Source organism: Hyposmocoma kahamanoa, unplaced genomic scaffold, assembly GCF_003589595.1.
Source record: "Hyposmocoma kahamanoa isolate Upper Pololo Valley unplaced genomic scaffold, ASM358959v1 210, whole genome shotgun sequence".
NCBI lineage: Eukaryota > Metazoa > Arthropoda > Insecta > Lepidoptera > Cosmopterigidae > Hyposmocoma > Hyposmocoma kahamanoa.
This window is the reverse complement of record NW_020653731.1, coordinates 9597803-9618537: the sequence shown is the minus strand read 5'-3', so window position 1 is coordinate 9618537 and position 20735 is coordinate 9597803. Positions and strand designations below refer to the sequence as shown.

The window sequence follows — 20735 nt, the reverse complement described above, 5'->3', positions numbered from 1 at the left end:
TTTTTTCGTGGTTTTTGTATTAGACCCGTCGTCCATTTATTTGTAAGTCAATGATAATCCTAATATTTATAAGTTTTAACATAATATTAAAGTTACATGTGAACCATGTTCTATGTTATCAATAAAGACGCGCCTATATGAATTCTTGCCAAGTTCAAGTTTTCTAGTAAACAAGCAATGTTTTAACATTTTATTCAATCTAACAGTGCTTTTTAAATAAGGCCTCATATTTGAGATTTTGATGGAATATTTTCTATATAGATTTTAAAAAAACTGTGAACGTAGGCAAGTAATAAATTGCTTATATTACAACACCCCAGACTTTTAAAATATTTTGAAACGCTATATTATACACATATTTCGAATTAATTAGAATTAACGTATACTTACTTCCCGCACACAAATTCGAGTTAATTAAGTAATACGTTTATACCCCTAAATATGTAACAGTAATTCTGTTGAGCACATTTAGCATAATCCTATAGCCGAGATTAAATTATTATTTCAATATCACGTGAAACTCGCCCGTGGAAGCTTCGGTCGTTTTGGAATTTTCATTTAGTTGCAAAATATTTGTAGAAGATATAAATTTGCTAATATTTCATCGCTGATGTCGTACAGTCTCGCAAGACAGAGTGTAAGGGCGCCTTCAAATTATACGCTTGTAGAGGCGCTGCAGTACCATGATCACAATTTTCATACATTGTCTAGACGGGTGCGCACAGGTATACGAGTAGGTACACGCCCGCCGCGCGCGTGCTGCATTAATGCAATTAAATACATGTTATAGCGCGCCTCCTTAACCATACATTGACGTCTGTCAAATAGATGTCAGATTGGTTGTCTTTTTCGCGCCATCGGCGGTCTTTCGGTCTTTTTGCGACTTTTCGGTGTCTACGTGTGCAATTTACATATGATTCTCGACCAAGGGTCCCAGAATACACAAATCAAGGAGATTCTCATACTATAATGTTAATAAATCGTCGGTGTTTTGTAGAAAGGGCGAAAGCGCCATTTTCAAAACAAAATCTAGTTTTTCAGGGCTGTTTTAAAATATTTACGTCCTGTTTTTTAACTTTTTTTTAAAACTTAAACATTTAAACCCAATATTTTAAAACAGGATGTAAAAATTTACAAACAGTCGTTAAAACCTAAAAACATGGTGTGTTCGCCCTACTATCGATGATATGAGGCGCGCGAGGGGCGCCCGAACGGCACCCGAACAGATCGCCTTTTCGCAAACAGGCGCATTTGCGGCGCCTTCGCCTTATCTGTACGCACCCCAAAAGTGGAGCGCGCATGGCGCGACTGTGACGCGGCAGCAGCGCCTCTAAATATTGTATGAAAATTTGTAGTGGCGCGGATTCAGCGCCATAGTGGCCCCACTGCAGCGCTTGTATAAGCGTCTAATTTGAAGACGCCCTAACAAAAGAGGTGAGTTCTGCAGCCTGTGATCATAATTATAACAAAAAAACAACTTAGGCAAAATAAAATTCGTCATAAAAAACTTGGATTCCGCATACGGTCAAAAGAATTGTACAGTTGAATTGGGGAATGGGGAATCTAATTTTCTTCCGCGAAAACAAATTTACATTTTTTTATTTTTTTATTTGTTATATATGAGTACCTACTGAAGTTTTGCTAATACATGGAATCGCACAAGTTCTAAACATTTGTCCAAAGTTATTTGATTGCACTTTTTATTAAATTATTGTTTTTTTTTTCATTTATTATCTAAAATAAAAATTACAAAGTATTGTAATAAATTCTATGCATTTATGTTTTCTGGTCTTGTTTATTGATTTGTCAAGGGAGTAGGAATGGTTAGAAATGACACAATATTTTTCGGATCTAAATTGCGTTTATTTGTTTGAAAAAAACATGACATTTTAACGCACCGAGACTCCGTCACATGTCAACGGGTATTTGATACATAAATGTGAACGGACTGTGATAATTTCAGAGACAGTGACATTTCAACGTACCGAGAGTCTGTGACTTCGCACGGTACTTTACTACGCTAAATGTGGATTTTATTGTTTAAAAATTTACCGTTTATATTTCTAAATGGTAAATCTACAATAAAATCCACATTTCCGTAGTAAGTACCCGCGACATGTCTCGGTACGTTGAAATGTTACAAATGTGGACCCACCTTTGAAGGTCGGTATCGCTGGTTGTCTGAAAAAACAAAAACACGCGATTTGGATTAAAAAACATTGTTTCATATGTAATGTGTAAGTAGGTAACATAGTATGCTATAGATATTACATTTTAGTGTTAGACGTCTATGTTTTTTCCCATTAAAACGCAATTTAAAAAAATATCAGCATGTACCCAAAAACAATTTCATAATTCTGTCTCCCTATTTCAGATCGTCGAAAGAAGTTTGGAAGTCTTCAGCGTTCTTATAATAAAGAACGTGTCTTTGGATCATTGTGGAACATACACTTGTGTCGCCGCAAATCATGTCGCTAAAGTTAATAGGACTGTTAACTTGTATATAAAAGGTAAGTTTTCTGTTTTTGTCAAGGGCATTGAAGCCGACAATGAGACGGATCACTTTATGGAAATTGTAACCGATGCCTAGACAATTTGTTGTGTTAGGAATTCTTAATTTCACAAATTTGATGCTGCACACGGGACAATGCCTGCGCTTACATTTTTATTCTTGATGCCAAATGACGGGACGAACAAGTCGCGCGCCTGGTCGTAAGCGACATGCCTGTCTGTCCTGGTTCATGTAATGGCCTTGTGTGAACGTGCACCCTGAGCCACTCCACTAATTTGCCTTGCCATTTTTCAAGCGTCTTGGCAACGCAAGCACAGCGTATATCAAAGGCGTTCGGCACTATTTACTCCCATTCTCCGTCCGACATCGGTCCCAAACAATTACTGTCAAATAAGTAATACTCGACTAAATCAAAAGAACGTGAGTAGACCTCCAGCAGTCGCTTGCTGACGCCGCGCTGGCGTTGCGCTGCCAGTAAGCGATGTTGGCAAGGCAGAGGTCTCTTAAGAAACTTATTGTAATACTGGCTGTAGTGTACATGGACGTTGCGAATTTCGCACTTTTGAATTTCGAATTTCGCGGCTTAGTTTTGTGGAATGGCTCGTCAATAATAATTGGCTCCGTGTAAATGGGCTATAACTTCAAAAGTTGCTAAAAGGTGCTCTGATGGTGGAAAAAGTCGCGCAATGCAAAGACCTGTATGTAACAAATATAAAAAGAAATTCGTTAGATTTGCTAATTCGGTCTGTAGCTCAGTTGGTTAGGGGAAATGGCCTCGGTATGGCAACAGACGCTGGTTCGGATCCAGTTAGATTTTTCTTTTTATTTGATATGTGTTTTTTAAAATGCACACACTCATGGACACACAGATAAATAACCACAAATTACACCCAAACATACGAGAGAAATAAATATATACGTGGGCCATACAAATAATTCTCCCAGTCCGGGAGTCGAACCCGAGATCTCTGCGTGGCAGTCTAGCATGACAACCGTTCGACCATGGAGGCAGTTAATTATAATAATGATTTCACTTTCTATCAATAATAAATTGCGTCGGCTAAATTCGCAAACCTCGTATCCATTGCTGTTGAATAAGCACAAAAAACGAATTACTAGAAATAATTACATGACAATCTATGATCATATCTTTATTTTATAACTAAAAGAGTCTACAAATTATATTTTAAGCTTTGATTGCCCAATATTGCGCTGGAAGAGTAAAAAAGGGATTTCGTGCAATAACTGGTTTTCTGTATATGACTTTTCTAATTTACTCTGGTTTCTATGGTACTCATTGTATAGGAAGTTCCATAGTTTGAAATCAGGTAACAAATTTAAATGCGGTCTGGAACATTCTTAATTACATTATTCCGGTCACTTTAAAGTCGCTTTGTGGATTAAGAATCGATACTACCTCAGCTCGAATTCAATTTGTCTCCTACTAATGCGGTTAATTTTGCTTATGTCTGGCACTGGCTTTATTTCGGAGTTTTTCTTTTTACATACGAAATTAAAGGCATTTGAAAAATTTTAAATTGTATACTATACGTGTTCTATTTAGGTCAGTTCATATAAAAAAATCATTGGTATATGTAAAATACTCATTGAATACAGCAGCTTTCTTGTAAAATTTGGACGTAAGTTTGTGTTTTTTTTTTCTATCGTGAATTTTTTTATGAATCGTGTTTTCGTATCGTACAGCAATCAGTGTATATTCTCAATTTTACTGTATTGTATATATTCTTCCAAAGTGGTTGATTTAACACTTCAATGTTGTGCGGAATCAACAAAAGTCACTTGAGGTTGTATAGACTATTAAATAGATTGACTAAGGGTACTTATCTATGCGCGTTCTTTGCTGACGGAGAAGCTTACCGCTTAGTAAAGTGTATGTTTAAAATATTCAGTAGTCTCGTTTACAATATATCACGCAGTAAGTTTTGGAGGTCAGCTAACGTAAGCCCATGAAGGGGTCGCTGTCGAAACATTTTATCTTTGTACTTTACTTTTTATTTATTAAAATTCTGTCTACTTTTTCACATATAAAGAAAAAAAGAAAAATACACAATAATATAATATAATATATAACAGTAACGCGCACACTCTCATAGCCATACACTTATAAACATTATTTAGATGAACGCTAAAAAAGATTGGATGATTGAAGTGATTTACATGAACAATGTTCATGTAAATCACTGGCCACATAGACCATAACGTTTTATTTGAAAAAAAAAAGAATGACTACAATCGTATATCGTCGCCTTTGTCTCAAACTCGTATCCTATAGCATAAAATTACTGAAATGCAACAAATGGATTGTAGGTATATACAAATTTTGCGGGCTAATTTCACATCACATTGCCTTCATATTCACACACTGGCTTTTACCTATTCCCTCCCCATCCCTTTCCAAATTTAAAATAAATAGAAAGTTTTGCCATCTCCTTCATATCACTCTTCATATGATATAACTTTGAGAAAGTAAGGCATCGATATGTGCCTAGTGGTTTTTTTGAGTTCCTCTAAATATATCCACGAGTATATAGATTTGCGTAGCAATATCTCGACATTGCTTTGGTTGGAATATGCCCTAAGCACCCAGCAGTTACTAACTTTTGTGCGGAATATCGAAATTTTTCGACAAAGTTTAAACTTTTTCCATACTCTAAGGGCGTTTGCGCACACATCCGATTTGTATCTGTTCCAAATCCGAGAAGTGACGGTCCGAAATATCACAGGAATCATTTTATCTCTAGGTGCACAAGCGAAGTGCGTCCGTGTTTTCTAGATTTGTATAGTCTCTGATTTGGAACGAATACGATACAGAGCACAAACGATTTCTGTGGGCGATTACTACACTTTGGAAATGAAACTATTTTTAGCAGTAGCCACGTTGAGGCGACAGACGCTGGTTCGAGTCTAGTGAGCTCGAACGAAATTCTTCATTCAAACAAGAGTGTTTTTTTAAATAATACTAATTGACGGGACGAACAAGTCGTGTGCTTGGTGGTAAGCGTCACCCCTGTCCCTAACAGTTGCAGTGTCACTCAGAGCTTTAAATCGCAAAGGTCTCAAGGGCACTGTCACTGCACCCGACACCCTGAGACATAAGTTGACAAGTCTCATGTGCCTGTAATTGCACCAGCACCCTTACTGCTTGGCGGCAGAAATAGGTAAGGTGGCAGTACTTCCCTGGACGAACTCTTTCACAAGGACCTCTAATGCTACTGTTCTTTTATATAAGCCAGATAATCTAAACGGTATCTCTCAAGCCTTTGTTCTTGAGTACTGCATTTATAAATAAATCTCCAATGCATTTTTTTTAGTCGAGTCGAGTGAGTCTTGTAGAAAATAGATGGTGTGTCAAAAACATAAGGTATTTAACTTTTCGATATTCTGATGTATATTTCAGATCAGTTGGCACGGTAGCCTCGATTGGGTCTTTGTACCGATAATAATAACAACCTATTGGAGTATCTCTCGTTGTTAGTAGCTGAACGCCTCAAATTGTGAAAGAGTTTGTCCAGAGAAATACCGCCGACACCTTACCTACCTATTTCTGCCGTCAAGCAGTAAGCATTCTGCATTCCGTTTTTGAATGTTTTTTTTTATTTTTTATAATACGAAGTGACGGTACGGGTAAGTCGTGCGCCTGGTGGTAAGGTACACGCCTGTTCATAACAGTTATAGTGCCACTCAGAGCTTTAAATCACAGAGATCTGAAGGGCACTGCCATTGCGCTCGACACCCTAAGACATATGTTGACAAGTCCCATATGTCCCTGTAATTTTACCGGCATCCTTAACCCTTCGAAACCGGAATACTTGGTGGCAGAAATAGGTAAACTGGCAGTACTTTCCTAGATGAACTCTTTCACACGGAGCTCTACTGCTACTAAAAAGGGTATTGGTGAGTGCTGGTGAAATTACAAGTGACATTGCCCCTCAGATCTTTGCGATATAAAACTGATTTGCATATTCTGTCGCTTACTACCGGACGCAGGACTTGTTTGTCCCGTCGCTTGATATTATAATGGTAAAAAACAAAACCCAAAAATATTTAAATATCGTCCGATATTCATTGTAAATAGATATAAAGGAATTTAACTGATAATTCGCAGTAAAAACCGTTAGGAGTTATCTTTGAATTTTAACTTGCGACAGTCACCGGAAAGCCATTCCGATAATCCAACATTAAACTCTCAAGGCAATACTTAACTTTTGTATGAATTTTTCGTTTAATCATTATATTTTCTGTATTTTGTTCCCAGTTGCACCAAAATGGAGTGAAGAACCGCAAAATACATCATTACTGTTGGGCAGGAGCGGTCATATTTCATGTAGTGCTAATGGATACCCACAACCGCAAACGCATTGGTTGAAAAAAGATTGTAAGAATTACTCATATTTTTATATAATAAAAATTTTATTTGAATTAAATTAATCTTAGACTCTGTAATACTGATGCATACTACGCGATATTTTACTGGATTTGGCTACTGCTGACACCCAAACTTCTTCAAAAGGAGTTTCTGAATCTGCAATTTGGCCAAATTGCCTGAAAACTTTAAAATTCTAAGTTAAAGGCAAGGTTCATTTTTTCTTCTGTTTCTTACAGCTTTAGTTAATTTTCTTTTTAAAAAGTTACTATATAATTTCTAGAAATACTTCACTGTTTGCTATTTCGCTTTCGTTGTTCTGTACAACAAATTTCATAAATACGGTTTTTTCTAAATCATTCCGATGCCTCCAATAAACAATACGCCAACTTAATTTTTGGACCTGTTCTGTTTTTAATTTGTTTTTTGTTTCTTTCACAAAATTTGGAGAGTTAGTCAATAAATATGGCAGTTTACAAAAATAACAGAAAATGACCATAATATAAAGTTGGCGTAGAACACGTATCGAAAATGGAGGTATTGATTCTGCAAAATTCTTTATGGAATTCACTGCGGTTGGTAGAAGGTAAATGTCCGTATATTTTCAGTAATATCAGACAACTGGCGCCCGGTGCTCGAAGTGGCAGGCGGGGGAGTTCTCAGTCTATCAAATGGCTCTCTAATATTCGATTCAGTAGCTCTATCTGATGCTGGGCTTTATACATGCCATGTTGAAAATGGAGTCGGAGAAGCACTGAGCAAGACTATTTGGATTTCCGTTAACAGTTAGTAATTTTAGAATATATTCCAAACCGATTTTATCTGTGATGTCTGGTACAAAGTTAAGCTTTATAGCTTCATTATACTCATTATACAACCGAAGTCTTTTTTATGATTGTTGAAAATAGGCATAATAATTATAACATATAAAAACTTACCTCAAAAGTTTGTGGAATTACATATTTGCAAAGTTTTATTGACATTGGTTAAGGGAAAGTGAGTAAAATCCAATAAAACCGAATTCATTCCTTAATTAGCCATCTTTAGAGGTGGAATATTTTCTTCAAATTTAAATGGAACCACTACTGAGGTACCTCCTTTCCAACAAAAAAAAAAAGAAAAATTAAATCGGTTCACAAATTTCAGACTAATCCCGTAACATATAAAAATAATACAGTCGAATTGAAAACCTTTGTTTTACTTTTTGAATGAAATTGCACTCTTTAAAACGATTTATAAGAATTAATTAAAACTAATTCAACGAAAATAATGCCCTAACTCAAACACTTAATGTTCCATGTTTTAGAACCAGTAACATTCGGTTTAGTATCACGGAATATGACATCGAAACTTGGACAGCACGTCTCTATTGAGTGCCAGGCGAAAGGAGATGATCCAATAAGGATTATGTGGACGAGAAATGGGAATCCTATCAATCCTTTGACACAAAGGTATGCTCTCTTGGTAGGAGAAATTTCCCTTATTGAAACTGTGAGAATTTTAATACGTGATAAGTCAAGACGACTGCTAATCTCCACACTACAGATCTTAACTCTGAAAAAGGTCAAAATCCCGCCTTATATCTAGATAACGCTGATCGATAGCCTGAAAGTAGTTTATAATATTATGTAAATGACAGTGGACATTAACAACCAGCTGCACCCGCGAAGACCTTCTAAATTCAACAGATAGAGACAGATAGAGGTGGAAGCTTACTGGGCCAAAGAAACATAACACTGCTTTTTTTATTGGTTTTTCTTATTGACTCGAAAAGAAGAATTTTAACATACCATGCAACCAGATCAATGATGCTGAATTTTGACGACCTCAGTGGTCAAGTGGCTTTGCATGCCGGTTTTCATGGTGTCAAAATCTCTGAAGTCTCGGGTTCAATGTAGAAAACTAAATTTTCAATATTTTTTCGGGTCTGGGTGTTTGTATTACCGTCGTTGTTTTCAAAGACGGTATAACAAACGCAAGTGCTTTAGTTATTTACTTTGGGGTTTGATCCCAAACATGTGTAATGTTGTCTAATATAAAATAAATGTTGTCCAATACAATGTTGTTTAATAAATTTCATTAAATTCTTAGGGTGAAAATATCAGAAGTGAAAACAGAAGATGGAATGACGAGTATACTAGAGTTGTTACAAACAGAAACCAGTGACGGTGCTTTATATCAGTGCAAAGCGAGTAACCCTTATGGAGCTGATGTGTATAGTGTTCATCTCAATATTTTAGGTAAGTGTACAATTCATTTATTTATAAAATATTTTATACAATAAGAAAACAAAGGCACTATGGCAAAGATGAAGAAAAGAAGCACAGAAAAGTAGCGTAAGGTCCTTGGCTTAGTTAGTAGTGCGTATAACACGAATTGCTGAAAGGTGCTGGTTCGAATCCAGCCGGATCGAAGGATTTTTTCTTAGTGTTCGATCTTTGTATTAACAATTATAACAAATAAGTAAAGTAATTTCACAAAGAACAATTGAATCAACATCGTGACATTCATTAAACTTAATTATAGTTATTAAAACGACATCTCTAGTCAGCTGCTGGTAGCTGTAAAGACACCAGAAAAAAAAATGGCGAGCTTTTGAAGTTACATGTACAGCTTTTCCAAAAATAATTTTTATTTTAATTATATTATGAAGAAAAAAAGAAATAGTGATGAAGAAAGTTAAAACTATATTCCTTATTTTAAACCAAATTACAAAAGATTTCTAAAAAAAAGACTATCCGGAAAATTCCAATAATTACGAATGCAAAGTTTTTGTTCAATTGACAGAAGATATTGTAATTTAAGTGAAAGTGAAAACGTAAATATTGACTCCCGCAGCTTAACTATTTCAAAAATCCAAATAAGTGAACTAAGTTATTAAAGAGAAAGTGATAATGTGTTAGAATCACAATGAAAAATATTACTGAGGATCCCAATAATTAAACGAAGACATGGCACAAACGACTGGTACCCAAACCAAAATTCTTAATAAATAAGTAAAGGCACCTGGCTGAGTGTAGAAATAGATTTGTCACAGATGGCGCTACGGCAAAAAAGTCGTTAAAAACCAAAAACAAAGATCTGCAACAAGCACATAGAAAAATTTGTAATGTCTGATGGTTCGTTCCGTGGCTTTGTTGGCAGAGCGTCTAGCACGGATTGCTGGAAGGCGTTGGTTCGAATCCAGTCGGATCGGAGGAATTTTTCTTAATGTTCGATTTTTGTATTAATAATTATAACAAACTATAAGTAATTATTCCAGTAATCTTATAAAAAAATATTTGAATATCATGGTTGTAAAACATAGCAACATTCAATTAACTTAATTGTAAAATAACACTTAAATTAATATTTCGTCGCCTTACCTTCTCAAACTCGTATTTTAAAGTACAAAGTTACTGAAATGCAAAAAAATAGTACAGCGTAATAAAAACCGACCTAAATGGGATCACATCGGAGGTACCCTCTTTCCAATAAAATAGAATCACCAAAATCGGTTCAAAAAAATGGCCGGAGTTATCGCGTACATACATGCAAATTGAGATTCATATTCATACATTGGCTTTTACCTACTCTTAAAGTAATGCATCCACATTAATAAGATAAGAAATTAAAAATAAATAGAAAGATTTGCCATCTCCTAAATAATCACTCTTTGCAAGATACAAGTTTGTGAAATTAAGGCATCGATTTAAAAAAAACTTTTGACCCAAAAGTCAAGAAAGTCCAAACACGATGATTGTTCTACCACTTCTACTGTATGTAGTTCAAGAGTTGGTTAGTCTATAGACTGCCCTGGTTGCAGCATCTGAGTAAATTTACCATATTATTGTAATGTCATCGGATTTCCACAATACAACAAATTTCAATTAGACCGGACAAGTGAAAGTAAATAAATATCTATTTTCTACCCCTGTACGTTCTGTCAATTATAATTTTATAAACCATATCACAAAGGCGCTCTTTTTAGTTCAGAATCAAAGTTCCATTGTCTGTGGTACTCGCTACCAAACTGACAAATTTCGTTACAGTTCTATACAAAGAACTTTAATTTACGTAAATAGCATACATATTACATAATTACATAAATTGGCATAATGATCTTGCAAGCGGGCCATAAACGTTTGTTATAAAAAAAATGATTAAAGTTTAGGCGGTACTTGGCCACTTCTATTCCGTCTTTTTGTTTTTTGTTTTGTAGCATTTGTTTGACATTCGTGTAAATATATGAAGAGGCTGTACGGTAGAACCTTTGCCTACCCTAAATAAATGTGTGAAAATTTATTTAAAAAAATTGGAGTGTTATCATAGATTTAACAAAATATACATTAAATATTGGTTGCGTTGCGAGGTCTTAAAATCTCGTACCATTGTGCAACGATTGCATAAAATACTATTTTATTACTGAGATCTCTACACTAAGTGGAAAAAGAGCTAATGACCTTTAAACAGCTGAATAAATGTTCATCAAACGCTGTAACTATATCGGTTACAAAAAAAAACCGCACGTCAACGAAACGCTAGATCTGCCGAAAACGTCGCCGCTGTTCGTGAGAGTGTTCAGGAGAATTTGAGGCAGTCTATTATGTGCGCATCGCGGCTACAATAGCATACCCATTTTGATAATAAATTTTCATCATTTGCACCTGTTACTCGTCGCTGTAACTTGCCATTACGATTTGTCTTTAGTGACTGAAAAATAAACAACAGGTTTGGCAAAAGCAGTCTGAACAACATAGATGGTATGAATCTTACTCACCCTAAATGGAAAACCCTGTATTATTGGAATCTGTTTCCCGAATACAATTCAAAGTGGTACACCCGGCGATTTTTAGCAGCAATGCAAACGCGTGACTGCATCGATGCAAACGAGCGACTGCATTGATATAAACGCTCGATTGCATCGATGCAACCGCCTGTGAATTCCAAGTGTAGCGATGCAATCGCGCATTTGTATCGATGCAATCGCGCATTTGTATCGATGCTTAAAATAGCGCGCTTGTGTAAAGCTAGACGATAAGCGACTGCATTGCGACTGCATCGCTACTGCATCGCGTTTGCATCGCTGCTAAAAGTGCCGTGTGTAACCGCTCTTAGGGCCATTTAAGGTTGGAGTGAATGGAATTTTTTAGACAAACACGTGCCTTCATCGGTCACATCATTGCTCCATCAAAATCGTTGAGATTGTAGCTAAACATGTGTCTATTATACATATAATATGTATAATGAAAATGTTAAGATGGATCGTCTCACAGAGATTAACTAATATCGCAATATTGCGTTTCCTTATGGCGTTATGCCCAAAGAGCATAATGTATTAAATAACAGATGGGCGTATATGTATATATTCATATATACAAGAGGCTTCGAGAGGATCAACAATACCCAGCAGTAAATTGAATGAACTATTTAAATAAATCATAAAAAATATTCCGATTGTTTTAGAACCACCCTTACCACCAACGGACTTATCGGTGGATTCAATCAAAAGTCGGTCAGTAAAGTTGTCGTGGAGAGATATGACCAGATCATTAGCGCAGTACTACAATCTGCAGATTACAAACAGTCAAAGATTATCTTGGAGTAGTGCTAAAACAATTAATATTACCAGGTAAAGAGAATTTTCTGTTATATTTTTAGAAGGCTTAGAGCCTATGCAAATGTTATACTTTATATGCACCGCAAACTCGCTGCAGTCGTGCGTATCTATCGCGCATTTTGATAAGAGATAGTTTTAATTTTAGTTTTTTTTGTTAATTTCAGTAAATTTTTGAAATGAAGCAACTACATGAAATTCTAATTATAAACTAGTGGAGCTTCTTGATTGCAACGCGACATTTGCGCGCGTTTAAATCGATATACTAGCGCAGTGCGTCTGTTGACGGCGCCGTAAACGCGAGTCGTCGGTGCGTATAAAATACGCGGTGTGCATAGGTTCTAAGTCCTTTTAGTCCTTTTTTTCTTCAACTTAAGAGCATCGGTCTTCTTGCTGTACTAACAACCTTGCAGGACTATATTACTGACATCATAAACAACTACTTTTACTTCCATGACTTTTAATAAATCAACAGATTTTACTTTCGTTAAAAAAAATCGCTCTAAACGGTTGTAACTTAGTGCGGTATACTAGCATAAGTACCAGTCCGATGCAAAACGCAGAATCAGGGGTGGAGGTTATTTATTTTTGGTAAGTTTATTGGTCACATTATTGCGTTCCGGTTTTGAAAGGAAGGGTGTTGGTGAAATTACAGGCACATGGAACTTGTCAATTTATGTCTCAGGGTGAGGGACGCGGTCGCAGTGCCCCTCCGATCTTTGTGTTTTAAAGCTCTGAGTGGCACTGACACTGTTATGAACAGGCGTGTCGCTTACCATCAGGTCCACGTCTTGTTCGTTCAGTCACTTGGTATTATAAAAAAAATTGTAAAAAGTCGTTGAACAAAAGTGGTCGTTTCTAATATTAGTAATTTAATCCTATACAAATAATTTTAATCTATTCTGTGCAGCCTTTTGTCTATGTTACCTCTTCGTCTTTTTGATAAATTAATTTTATCGTTTTGTAGTTATTTATCATCTATCATGTCGTGATATAAAAGATTAATGAAAAATTTTGCAGGCAAGATGAGATACGACACTCTGTAGAAGTGGATGATCTGCAACCAGCAACAAGTTACACGGCCAGAGTCGCTGGTGGTAATCAGGCCGATTTGAGTCTCTATTCTGCCCCTGTCAGATTTACTACTACTGAGGAAGGTAATAATCATAATTTACCCTATCTAACTCATGAAGGTTCCGTAACTTATTCCCTTAAATTCTGTCCTAGCACCATCATCACCACCCATCGGGGTTCAGTTAGAACAGACGGACTCTCCAGGTGAACTTCGAATAAGATGGTTGCCACCACCAGCTGATGCTCATAACGGTCTTATTATTGGATATCGAGTAAGAGCTGTTCCACAGTTGAGTGGAATTAAAGGTACGTAGTTTTCTGGGATTGATAACCGACTTCAAAAAAAGGAGGAGGTTCTCAATTCGACTGTATGTTTTTTTTGTATGTATAACTCCGGTATTTGTGCACCCATTTTGATGATTCTTTTTTTGTTGGAAAGGGGGTACCTCCATAGTGGTCCCATTTAATTTTGAAGATAATCATCCACCTCTAAGAGTGGCTGTTCACGCATGAAGATTCATTTTTATAAATAGCGCCTAAGTTTTATTATAAAGAGCAATTATTTTAATGGTTGATTTTGCTATTCTTTAATTCAAGGCGTTTTTCTGTCTCAATATACTTTGAGTAGTAAGAACCGATTTTTATTATCTCCTGTGTTAAGTTCCGTATAGTGGCGAACTAGTGCGGATTCATATCCGACCTTTCCGGTAACCGATTTCAAAAAAAACTTGACAAATACTTTTGAGGTCGGTTTTTTTAGTAATCTCTACTGAGATTATATAATAACGTAAGTTACTTTGTAATGATAGTCAATTATATTTTGAAATCACTCAATTGCGTTACAAAATCTTATTTCATTTCTTGCCTAATTCCCAAAGTTTATCTCTCGTTCCAAAGGATTATCGGGTTCGTGATCTGTTCTTAATAGCAACAATTTTCCTCGTCCATATTTCTGTTTTGAAACATTAATTTCTTATTTCAGAATCAGAAGAAGTTAGTGACAAAATAGTAAAAACTGCATCACTATATTCGAAACAAGAGACTATTGTATCTGGACTTCTTAAAGGGGTTAGGTAAGTTATTGTTTTGGTTTTTATTATCAACTTTTTAAAACGACCCATTCACTGCATGGCAGTCCATCGCGCAGGCAAGAGACTGAGCTGTCTTTTGCCTGCGCGACACATTATCCTGCGTGTGGCCCTCGTATAGGAGTCTCGCAGAACGCATTGCAGGATTGCATGATGGCTTGTACGCTGCGATTACATTCATAATACTGCATTACGCGGCAGATGGCAAGGCAGACTGCAATGCAGGATAATGAATACCCCCTTTAAGCTATTTCAATATTACTATAGATCACCGTAAACACTTATTATTAACAATTCATTTCTGAGGACGCATTATCACTAAACTATTTTTTTTAATCTGGAAAAACGGACTTTAGCGCTTATGCCATAATTAACATCTGTATTTAAATTAAAATTTAAAAAAATCCGATACAAAACGGTGTATTCCAAAAGGCAATAATGTCACCGTACGGTAACAACTCGTAGAGACAAATTTGACGAACGAAACACTGCAATGTTATTGAATTTCCATACTATAACAAATTGCAAGGCGATCAGACAAACGGAAGTAAAATAAATATTCATTTTATGACTGAGATACCTACACTAAGGGCGCGTTCCCATTATGTCGTGACGACAGATAGTCGTGCAGCTTAAAGTGTCGTGGCTTGTATATTTAAATGAAGTTGTTCACACATAGAACAACACGATTAACTGTCGTTCACGACTTTTTGACGTTACAACGACAGACTGTCGTGACAATGGGAAAACCTAGAACGACAGTCGTCCGACAATAAATAAAACATCACGATAAAAATGTGACGACAGATAATCGCAGCTTCAAAAGATTCTGTCGTGCAAACGACAAGGCAGCTGCCGTGAACCGATAAAATGTTATCACGATCAGTGGGAACAGCTCTAGGTACGACAGTCGTTCAACAATAAAATAAACGTCTACTACACACGACAGACAATCATGATATGGGAACAGGCTAAACGCGATAGTTGTCCAACGATACACAAAACTTTACGACATAATGGGACAAGAGCTGACGATCTTTAAACAACTGAACCGATGTTTAATAAACGTGGCTAAGAGTCGTACCAATTAAAATAGTCTTCACATAATTAATCCATCTGTTTGAGAGCTACGATGCCACAGACAGACATGTAAAATCATCCTTTAGCCAAGCTACTACATTACACAAGATTATTTTTGTTTATACATACAGTAAAATTTACCTAATTAAAAGAATTTTCATCAGGTACGCGGTGTCAATAGCAGCCTTCAACAACGCGGGTACAGGCCCTTTTTCAATTCCCCTCTTCCAAGATACGAGGGAAGGAGGTAAGATTACCAAAACTTTACAACTTGGCTCGCGAAATTGTTAAGAATTATGATAAATTATTATGCAAAGTCGCCTACTCTAAAGTTCTTAACAATGTCATTGTGAGACGTTATGTCGTTGAACAAAATTTTAACGTTAATATAGGCTTAAGACGACGACATGATTGCGTAAGTCATAAAGTTGGGGAAGCCGTGTAGTCATTCGTATAGTCATTCGTCATCGGACGTCTGTTCTAAAAATAAGGTTCACTATAAGGGTCGCCTCAAATTGCCGCAGCTAGGCGACACGCTTTTTTTTTTTTTTTTTTTTTATTGTGACTCGGCAAAATGACTGCACCGCGCCTGATGGAAAGTGCTACGCTGCGACGACATCGAGCAACGCTAGCATAAACTTCATCTTCTACAAGACAACGATATATTTCTTTATACAGTACATGGAAAAGAAGAACGTCGAACTGCGCTGAGTGCACTTTATAAAAAGCAATATGATATAGAACACATTCTCTACAAATAAAATATACACTTCTTCTAACAATACAGTGAAAACCGTTACACAGCTCGTTACAGGATCACATAAAATCACAACCACGACACACGATTTTTTAGTATTGTTAAATACAAAACCAATAAAAGGGAAAAGGGTGTAAACAGTAGCCAATGTCTGTGCCCAACAACCCATACATGTCCTATGTTAATATACATCGTAGTTTACCAGTGGCCGGTAGGAACCTCGGAATAAATTGAGGGCTGTGTACGTTGATGCTGTCCACGGGGTGCTCCCGCATTTGAAAAAAATAAAACCTAATTTTTCTACATAAACTATAATAAAAAATATATAATATTTTTCCTTGAAATTTTTTGTGTTATTATTTTTATAAAAAAATTCATGTTTTCAATAAATTTTTGTGGTGGTGGTTTTTTATCTTGCCTAAGGGGCGGTAAGCCAGAAAGTGTGGAACCTATGATATAGATCAAGGTCATAGCCATCGGTGGTGTAAACAAATTCCAAGTCCACGCTAAAATTTATACCGATCGGTGTTTAGCTGGATATGGCAGGACAGGCCAGATAAGGCAGTCATGTATTTCGTTCAACGCTGTAACAAAATGTTAATATTTCACAATTTGTACGTAACACGTAAATTAACAAAACACTGTTTGGCCCAAAGTTTCCCTCGTAAAGGCTTATCTCGCTCATAAACATTTTCCTCTCTCTAAACTTTCTTATTGTTATTATAATTACTTCGCACCTTTTGTAAGCTTTTAATTTTTTTAAATTAGAGATGCAAAAGGTCTTATTAAATGCCCTTCTTGGAAACTTTGGTGACAATTTTATTATTTTCCATTGTTCTTTCATTCATCGTCGCAAAGGAAATTATTCTTTTTTTATTTAATATTTAAGACCGAAAAGTTTTAATTGTTAAGGGATGAAATTCAGTATAGTGTACATGTCTCAAACTCTATCAAGAAATGTGCTTTGTCATCAAAAATCAAGAATCAGGAACTTATATACTTTCATGATAAGCATTATGCAAACTGTCTGGTCTTGAGACTGCACTGCACATCTCTCTTTTGTATTAAGGCCTCACCACACTCGCGCGTGTGTGACAGCGCTAATCGCGGTGCGGATCGCGCCAGAAACTGCTACAGTTCCACACTCGCAGAGATTCACGCCTGGTTTACAGTATAGTTCGCGCGCTTGACGAAGATGGATGCCGATTTCGCTTTGGAGATTTACGATTATGCTTTTATAAAAAAAAAGTTTATTAAAAAAAATGCTAGAACAATCTAAAGATGTCAGTTCTATTTCATTTGTCAAATCCACGGCAATTTTAAGCACGTGCAAATCATCAACAATAAAAATACAAATGCAACCGTCTACAGCACTTATTTATCACGCGAATGTAGAGCGTTGTCGCGTCCATGCCAAGTTCGCGCTTCGCGAACCTTTTGTCGCAGGATGCAATACCGACAACAATCGGGAACGGGCCGCGAACTCGGCGCAAAGCCGCAAAGAATATGTGAATGGATCCACACGGATGCTTCGTGGGTAGTTTGCGCCTTCGCGTTAGTGTACAGAGGCCACTATGCTCTAGAATGATTACCAAAATAGGACTTATAGTAATGGATATATACAAATGTTTTGTCTGGCTAGAATGTACCTCAAAACATTATACTTTCCAAACTCCAAGAAAAAGTAATAACACTACAATTTAGGAAAAATCCAGTCGCAATATTTGTCCCAGTATCAATTACAACTTTGTTCAAAATATCATATACTCCGGCGCCGTCTTGAACAATTGCGAAGTGTAATAAATTCCGACAAGTTTTGAAGAAAGTTACGCGTACCCTCAACTTGGCCGTAGCGATTTCTGCGTCCTACAATCAGATCTTTGTTTCAAAGATACTTGTATTTGCTAGTCATTTGATTTTGTACTTTCCCTGATCATTTTATCATTTCAGGTTATCCGTTTTTGAATTTGCAATAGATACAAACAATTTATTATTTATCCAGGTCGACAATCATTGATGATCCTCGTAATATGAACGGCCCTACCGAACGTGTTATCGGAACACCAACTTTACAGGAACAATAAAAAGATAAAAACAAAGGAAAAACATCAATAACTATACGCCTTAACTTTTCCAAAATGCATATGACGAAAACGATGTATATAAATTAACGTGTGTTCGTAAAAGAAACTAATTGAAAAGGTTTTCAAGATAATGTGAAGAAACCATTTTTTTTTGTGAAATATATTTGCACAACAATTTCGAAGAACTTTGCACAATCTTTAATGTAAAACGCAAGCGTATCACACTAAAACTTTATACTAGTGAAATAAGGCTGTCACAATAAATAAATACTTTTGCGTGCTTATTGTACGAGACAATACCAAAAAGTAAGATAAAATAAACTACAAGAATATACACGCAAAGTACTTTTACAGAAACGACAAGATGCCCTGTACAATTGTACATGTTTTTTAATCGACTTCAAAAAAGGAGCAGGTTCTAGACTGTATGTTTTATTTTGTATATATAATATGTTACGCGATAACTCCGGTGTTGTGAACCGATTTTGATGATTCTTTTTTGTTGAAAAGAGGGTACATCAGAAGTAGTCCTATTTAAATTTGAAGAAAATAATCCACCGCTAAGAGTGGCAAACTAGAGGATGAATGACTTTTGAGGTCGGTTTTTTAGTACTCTGTACTGATTGTCATATTACTTAAACTTAAGAGAATTATACGTAAAATTTATATTTATGTTTACCCAAGAAAAAATTAGATTACTAGTCTTTTTTGTGTGAAAAAAATTTGAGAGGTTCATATATTTAGTGGCAGTGGAGCTCCTTGTGAAAGAGTTCCTCCAGGGAAATACTGCCACCATACTTAGTTCTGCCGACAAGCAGTAATGTGAGCATTATTTGGAAGCGAGCAGGTGCTGGTGAAATTACGGGCACATGGGACTTATCAACTTATGTCTCAGGATGACGGGCACAGTGGCAGTGCCCCTAAGATCTTTGCGTTTAAAAGCTCTAAGGGGCACTGCAATTGTTATCGATAGGCGTGTCGCTTACCACCAGGCTCACGACTTGTCCGTCCCGTCACTTGGTGTTATAAATAAAGAAATGTAGAACATTATAGCCTGTTAAAAAATATTGAGTAAAACCTTTTGCACGTTAATTCAATGGGGACTTCGATTTATTCGCTTATTAGTTATTATTATAACTGCCTCCGTGGCGCCGAACGGTTACCATGCCGGACTGCCACGCAGAGGTCCCAGGTTCGATTCCCGGGCCGGGAGAAATATTTGTACGGCCTACATTTATTTCTCTCGTGAGTTTATGTGTAATTTGTGGTTGTCTATGTGTGTGTCCATCGCATCCGCGACACAGGGTTTCCCTAGTGCGGGGCTATGTCGAGTGTGTGCGTTATTATTATTATTATTCCTTACAGTAATAGTACATTGAGTCATAAGGCGGTAAGTAGGCAATTACGAGCAGAGAGACAGATTCGCCTGAACCGAAGGGCTTTAACGGCCCGAATATTTGTTATTGTTACTCCGCCCATGTGGCATACAATGTTTTCCAACATACTTGCGAGAAAGTTAAAGAAAAAGAAAATCAGACTTAAAAAGTTATAGTTTGTTCATATTACATTTATGAAATTTTAAGTATCTCAGAAAAAATCTCGTGTAAACAATGATATTTTTTTCTTCAACTGAAACTCAACTCAAAAAACTGTTTGCTTTGACTTTTACATGTGAATGAAACAAAAACATTTTTTACATTATGATTGTTATAGTTATGTATCTTTTATTTATATTATGTATTATTTGTACTTGTTTTAATAAACAAATAAAAAAAAACTTCAAATATAAACAAATGAAAATACAATATAACATACAAATAAATATAATAATACTTATAATAATACTTTTTATTTCTCCACAAAATACAACAACAAATAAGAAGTACATAAACAATCTTAGTAATTTTAGAACAGTATTTTGTAGGAGCTGGTGCTTGCTATAGGCTTAACACCTGTGCTACAAGTCACCAGGCCCCAACCCTAGCAAATGAAACATATGTTACTAAGTATACATATACCAACCACAAATTATATGTATGAGAGAAAAAATAAATAAATAAATAAGTTACGGTAACAGAAAAACCTTCGAGATAATTCTTCTATGTGCGCGCGCTGTGTGTGTGTGTGTGTGTGTGTGTGTGTGTGTGTGTGTGTGTGTGT

General features: G+C 36.1%; 1 protein-coding gene across 1 annotated transcript in view; it reads left to right on the top strand.

Annotated features, from left to right (window-relative positions):
• The window catches only part of LOC113227398 (Down syndrome cell adhesion molecule-like protein Dscam2), a 161969-nt gene that overhangs the window by 89031 nt on the left and 52203 nt on the right, over window positions 1–20735 (top strand). The window contains exons 9-18 of the mRNA XM_026460291.1: window positions 2375–2510; window positions 6789–6908; window positions 7505–7681; window positions 8203–8347; window positions 8988–9136; window positions 12342–12507; window positions 13513–13649; window positions 13720–13872; window positions 14549–14639; window positions 15899–15981. Coding sequence (XP_026316076.1) covers window positions 2375–2510; window positions 6789–6908; window positions 7505–7681; window positions 8203–8347; window positions 8988–9136; window positions 12342–12507; window positions 13513–13649; window positions 13720–13872; window positions 14549–14639; window positions 15899–15981 — 1357 coding nt within the window. The remainder of the gene's footprint in view (window positions 1–2374; window positions 2511–6788; window positions 6909–7504; window positions 7682–8202; window positions 8348–8987; window positions 9137–12341; window positions 12508–13512; window positions 13650–13719; window positions 13873–14548; window positions 14640–15898; window positions 15982–20735) is intronic.